The sequence below is a fragment of the Linderina pennispora genome (genome assembly GCF_002104995.1).
Source record: "Linderina pennispora strain ATCC 12442 chromosome Unknown DL89scaffold_199, whole genome shotgun sequence".
NCBI lineage: Eukaryota > Fungi > Kickxellomycota > Kickxellomycetes > Kickxellales > Kickxellaceae > Linderina > Linderina pennispora.
The window spans coordinates 1-6,381 of record NW_024468447.1 but is presented as its reverse complement, the minus strand read 5'-3'; the positions used below and the strand labels follow the sequence as shown (position 1 = coordinate 6,381).

The following is a 6,381-nucleotide window of genomic DNA, read 5'->3' as shown; positions in this document are numbered from 1 at the left end:
TTGACAAAATCTCCAACGTCACCAAAAACGTCACTGGGCGCCCCAAGGCCGATTTGTTCGGCGGCCTGGCCTACAGCATTGCAGCCCAGGCTGTGGCTAACTACATTCAGCACGACTTGCGCTCGCCGTTTGCTGAGCGCGCAAAGCTCGCCGGATACAATTACGAGGGCGGGAAGCCTGACGATGTGACGGTTATGATTGCCTGGGTGCGCGAGAACGCCAAGGTCAACCAGGCCAAGGCAAAGCTCTAGCTTTTTCTTTCCCCCCTTTGCGTGTTTTGCTGTCATTAATGCATCCGTGGCTTTTTCTTTGCAAGTGGTGCTGAGCGGTCCTGACCGGATAAGCTAGCTAATGACCCTTGCTGCGGATGAATCATCTACCTGAAACACCGCAGCAAATACACTCTGGATCTGTCAGCACAGGGTAGTAAAATACCGCTCCAGCCATGCCAAAGGAGGCCAACCTCGAGCCGCCTGGCATGGCCCAGATGCTAGGTAAACAAAAAGCTCTCCCCCCTCTCCACATGAAAGCTCCATATGAACAACAGCAGATAATGGCCAACGGTAAACCACCCCCTGCAAATCCGCCATGCGCAGCACCAACAGGGCAACGGAGCAGGGCTCGCATGCTGACACGTCAAACAATGCTGCTTCTGCTAAATCGGCGAACCGCAGTCTATACTTAGCCCTGCAGTCTATTGGTCCGAGTTGGGGTAAAACGCATTTGCTACGGCTGCCGTCGAACAGCAGCTCCTGGAATAAGCTCGTCACCCTCCCCTGCCACAAAAAAGCAGGAGCAGCCAGTGCATATAAAGAGCAGCACATATCCAATGCCTGGACCTGCCTGGAAAACACATTTCTATTTATTCCTTCTTTCCTCTCATCAAAATGCCCAAAGCCGAGAAAATTAACCACCGCTCCACCACGCACACTCTTCCAGGTGGTACTTTCGTCGGCGTGGATATCAAAGGCCGATGCACAAAAGTACGCAAAGGACAATCTGAACGAGTTTAGGGCTGGCCAGTTCACATTTTTACCGCCAGTCCGCTATGAGACCGTTGTCATTAACGACTCCACTCCCTACAAGCGACGGGAGAGAGCATACTCGGGCGACGACTCGATGTTTCATGCACGCAACAGGGACACCCTTGTGTTTGGTGTGGCGGATGGAGTCGGCGGCTGGAAGCGTCGGGGAATCAGTTCAGCCAGATTCAGCCGTTCGCTGACTGCGTACTCTGCCCATGCCGTGGCAAGGGTGCAAGATGGCAACCCAAAGGAAATTATGCACAAGGCAGTTGCGGCTATGAAATATGATGGTATTCCGGTATATGGGTCGTCAACTGAAACTATTGCCAGTCTGTCGCTTAAGACTGGAACTCTGCACCTTGCGCAGCTGGGCGACTCGCGGTCTATTGTGCTAAATTGTCGCCAGGAGGCAGTGTTCGTGTCACCAGGGCAAGTCCATTCGCCCAATATGCCATACCAGATTTCGTTTCGCCCTCCTAAGGACACCAACACTTCGTATGGCAGTGCTAGTGGCCAGGTGGATGATCTATGCTACTACCGGCCGCGAAAGGACTATTCGCTGCTGACAGATGGCGCTGAGAGAGAAATCATCAGGAATTTGAAGCGTCAGAAAACTGATACCCCCCGTGATGCGCTGGAAGAGATCGTCTACCTGGCACACAACAATATGGCGATTATTGCTACCGACGGGCTGTTTGACAATATGGACGTAAAGCATATTGAAAAATTGGCCAGGAAATATGTCCGTGAGCCTAGCACAGCCAGAGCTGATAGTGTATCTTTGACACGATTTACTTTCAGAATTGTTCAGGAGGCTGTTTTCAACTACCTTTTGCCGGTTATTAGACCGGGTACACAAGGTAGTCGCTCGCGTGGTGTTGCCGCCAGGCAGTGTAAGCCTGATGATATCACCGTCATGGTTGCATGGGTACAGGATATATCGTAAGAACCACTGTTACCCGAAAAGCAACTCGCGTGCCAAGGTCTTGGCTACATCAGGAGAGCATATAAATGCCCTTCACTCCTCCGCTCACCAACTTTTCTGGGCTGACTCCCGTCCGTTTGTTTCCACACCATATCCTTCGGAATATATTGCATAGTTATTTCCTCTGGTATCCACAATAACCCTGGGGATGCATGATTTCTCGGCAATATTGTTAATGGCTTCATTGAAATGAAAAATTGCATATAGCCGAATATCATTGGCATTTCTTTCTTTTTTTGGGCGAGGGGTCCGTAAATGGTTATGTGCGTTTTTGGATATAGCATCATATCCGATGGCGTTGCATGCTACCCTAGCTAATCTCTACATGAGTTGCTCTTGCCAAGCGACCATTCAACTATCGCTGTTATTTTATGGCTATGCTGTGTGCTCATATGCAGAACAGCGTTAGCTAGTATGCATAGCGCTGGACAGCATGTAAGCTTGAGCAAAAATATGACAGAACAGTGGGGGTTTGGGCTGATCGGCGGCTCTGGCCAGAAACAAGTCTGAAAAGCCACACCAGAACCAAGTGTCGAAACCGGTTTTGTAGCTGCCACCACAAGCAAAAAATCCTGCAGCACTATTTCGACAGATTTCTTTATGCTTGCGAGAACTGCCTCTTGTCTTGCGTTTCAGTTTTTTTTTCAAATTCACCGAATGAGCACCGAAGACGACTCGTTCTCCTTGTCTGCCGACACACTGGCTGTCCTTCAGTCATTCCTTGACGAGAAGGAGGCAATGGACACGTCGTTCGAGCGGCTAAAGGAAAAGGCAGAGCAAGACTTTGACGACAAGCAGCTGGAGGTTACCATGGATATGTTCCAGGAGGACTGGCAGCTAAGCCAGTTTTGGTACGACGACGCAACCGCCAACTTCCTGGCCGACACAGCTCTCCGGCACACAGAAGAATCCGACTATGTAGCTTTCATAAGTGCGCCCACTGCCTATGTCGCTTTGCGTCGCAAAGACGCTGCACGGCCGCGCGCCTATGTGTTTGAGATTGACCAGCGCTTTGGTGTATTCAAGGACCAGTTCGTGCTCTACGACTACAACAAACCATTTGATTTCACAGGCGCCGAGTCGCTAAAGGGCAGATTCAAGTTCATTTACACCGATCCGCCATTCCTGAACAGAGACTGCCTGGGGAAGATGATCGAGACCATGAAGTTTTTGGCTGCGCCTGATTGCAAGGTGATGATTGTCACTGGCGCGGTGATGCAGAGGCAGGCCAGCGAGGATATTGGTGCGCGTGCTACCGGGTTTGCACCGACACATCGTGGCGGGCTGTCCAAACGAGTTTCTGTGCTACACCACGTTTGAAGACGATCACCTCAAGTGGATTTAAGGCTACCACAACCCAGACCTAGCATAGTTTCTATTGTAATGAGACTCATTAAGTATCCTATTGTACAACCTCATCAGCAGCAAATACATGCTATCAACCCAGACCCTCTGGGATTGGAAATCGTGTGGTCGATCTGACAGCGAATGGCAACAACGTCTAACCGCTGCCATTGAATTGGCTGCGAACTCTAGCCTCGGCTCCCTGACTTGTTAGTGCCTGTGGTTCCAAATCCTTATGATCTTAGGAACCCATGGATCAAGACCTTTAGGCCACAATGGCCGGCCATACTATTCTGGGCGACCGGCGCCACTACTTAGACGGGCACCTGCCCTTTCACCTGGTGATTCCTTCTTCCTTCTTTCATACAGCATATTTCATACGTTCAATATACGTCGTGGAAAGGTGCTCGAAAAGTAAACGTGTTCTAGACAGTTGCAGGAGGCTGTCTATCCAAGTGTATCGTACCCGAGACACAACAGTGCCAACCCCCGATGAACAGGTAGCATATCCTCACATTCAAAACTATCCGGTTCCCCATTTACTGTTGCAAGCTCGACGGGGTCAGGGTAGAACTTGCAATGGCAGTCGATATGAAAGGAGTTAGCCTGAGCCTTTCAGCAGTACCACCCGTGACCACATTGGCAGAATGTTTTTAGGGACACAATCAATTGCTACCTGGTGTGCCGATTTCGCAGCTTCGTTTATCTTTGGGCGCTAATGGGGGCGACAAAGGATTCCAGGTGGGGCCTCGTAGCTACAATTCTTACAGTTCCCTTCAGTTTCAATATCATACTGCTCGTTTTCCTTAGGAATAGCCCACAGAGTATACATGCAGGCTTTTCTTTCTCCAGAGAGATTATATTTATGCGACCCATGTAGACGAGAGGGGTCAAGTATTCTGGATGGTTGAGTGCGATTAGGTAGATGCCGACAAGGACTGGAATTCGTATGATAAGTACGAGTTGCCAATTACTGCTGGCTGAAACCGCATTTCGTTTCCACTCCTCACAAAAAACACTTTTCATACTAATGACGAGCTGGGCTTACACTGAGGCCATATATTATTTATCGAGTTGGCCACATCTGTGACAACAGTATTCCTTTGGATGATCTGGATGATGTCGATACCTATATCCCATACCTCCAACTATAGCATGTTTGCCAACGCTGGAGGGCCGTTATAAAAGAGATCCTCTATAATAGCACGCCTATTTTGTGCTACAACCCAACTGCCGAGCAACTAACTCTATATGGAGAAGCCTCTGACCCAGACCAGCTCGCTTCCCGCGGCATACATCTTGCAACCGCATCACCCGCTGTTGACATTCAGGTCCGGAGTCCCCCTGCGCCACCATGGACAAAGCCGAAACGCATGCGTACAAAGGCCCAGACAGACGACCAGCTTCCTTCTTCCCCTCAGTCACTTTTGAGAAGTTATTTTTTCCATATATTCGATAACCACTCATCCCTAGGTTAACAGCAGACACTGCTTTTAGTAGTCTTTTGGCGGATGTCATGTCATGAAGCAAGTTCTTTACCCAGCATATTCACGCCAATCTGCTGCTGCGAGTGACACCATATGAAGCTGACTCTGGCTGCTGCCAGCATGCATATTCTATTAGCATTGTAGGCCTGATTGTTGTGATTCGCCAGGCCAATGTCAATCTGCTTTTTTCACAAGGCAACTGTGCCAGACTCATTTCCGCACTTCCCTCCTCGTCCTTTCTCTCAAAAATCTAACCTAATTGATATCCACTATGTCCTTTAGTGCTCAAAACACCCTATTGCTATCATCAATAGGATCCTTGACTACGTAGTCCAGCAGTTTCCAAAGACGCCATATATTACATATGGCTGCTGTTGTGGCCCATATGCGCGTCTGTTCGCAGTTGCTGGTCTGTGTCGTCATTGGCGAGAGGTAGCAATCAGCAGGCTGTTTGAGGAAGTTTGGTGGTGCAGCAAGACGACGATGACAGGGTTCTGGAATATGTGCCGCAGACAGCCTGACCCGAGGAGTCTCGTAGCGGCATATAAGACAGGCAACCTGTTTCGTGTGAAAACCGTGCGGATACATTGGATAGGCGAGGATATCGTGGACGGAGCTCCTGAGTATTCAAAACTTCCCCTTTTGATACACTGGTGGTACCCAGCACCACCACACTGGTGTTTTCATTAATGCACTCGCATGCTACGAATGGCGTACAGAAGTCTGGATTTGATAACCATTCATGCCGACATTCTGCAACGAGATCCACCGGATCTTCCCAATTCTCAGATCGCGGCTTGTCAAGTCTTGCAGCCTTAATGACTATGTGGATACGCCATTTGTTTTCGCAGTCTAATATCTGGTCTGACCAGTCGCGCTACCGCTGTCTCAACTACTTTGTGGTCGATACCCGCATACAGCTATCCCCTTACCAGCGTTGCCAATCTATTGAACTGGAATCGATATCAGTGGCCCAGATTCGCCCCTTGATAGAAGTCATCCGTCGCAACGCGTCAGCACTAGAGCATGCTGGTCTTAAGAGCCAGTATGCAGCGGTGTTTTCTAAAATTGTTCAGGCTGACGACGGTACACCGATCGTATACCCACGTGTAATGCACTAACGATCGCGTGTGGTGATAGGACTGGCATCTTGAGAGCGCTGCTCTTGGTTCACCGACTGGAGCGCCGTTCCCAGCACTTCAGAAACTGACATGCCTGCTGATTATCCTTTCAGCAACGATGTGCTCTTTAGAGAGAACAGTTCAACACTCGAGTGTCTGAAGATTTCCCTTTGTCCTCGAGCTGCTACGGATCTGCGGGGCTGGGTTGTATTTGATGCAGGCAGATTCCCCGCGCTAAAATACGTCAACTCCTATATTGACACGAGATACCGGGAGGATGAGCGTACAGACCAAGCTAGGTGTCTCCTTGTCCTCAGCGCCAACGCTAGAATATTATTCACAAACGGAGGCAGCTGCTTGTTTGACAATACTGGGCTCCCATTGGCAAGTTGGGCGGAATATCGTACAGCTGCAAATTC

General features: G+C 49.6%; 1 protein-coding gene across 1 annotated transcript; it reads left to right on the top strand.

Moving 5' to 3' along the window:
* Positions 1–445: 445 nt before the first annotated feature.
* Positions 446–2,158, top strand: DL89DRAFT_327620 (uncharacterized protein; the record flags this gene model as incomplete). The annotated part of the gene is made up of 3 exons (XM_040891551.1): positions 446–494; positions 1,043–1,734; positions 1,787–2,158. 3 exons carry the CDS (start codon positions 446–448, stop codon positions 1,808–1,810), a joined length of 765 nt encoding a protein of 254 aa, XP_040738959.1. The 3' UTR covers positions 1,811–2,158.
* Between the last annotated feature and the right edge of the window lie 4,223 nt (positions 2,159–6,381).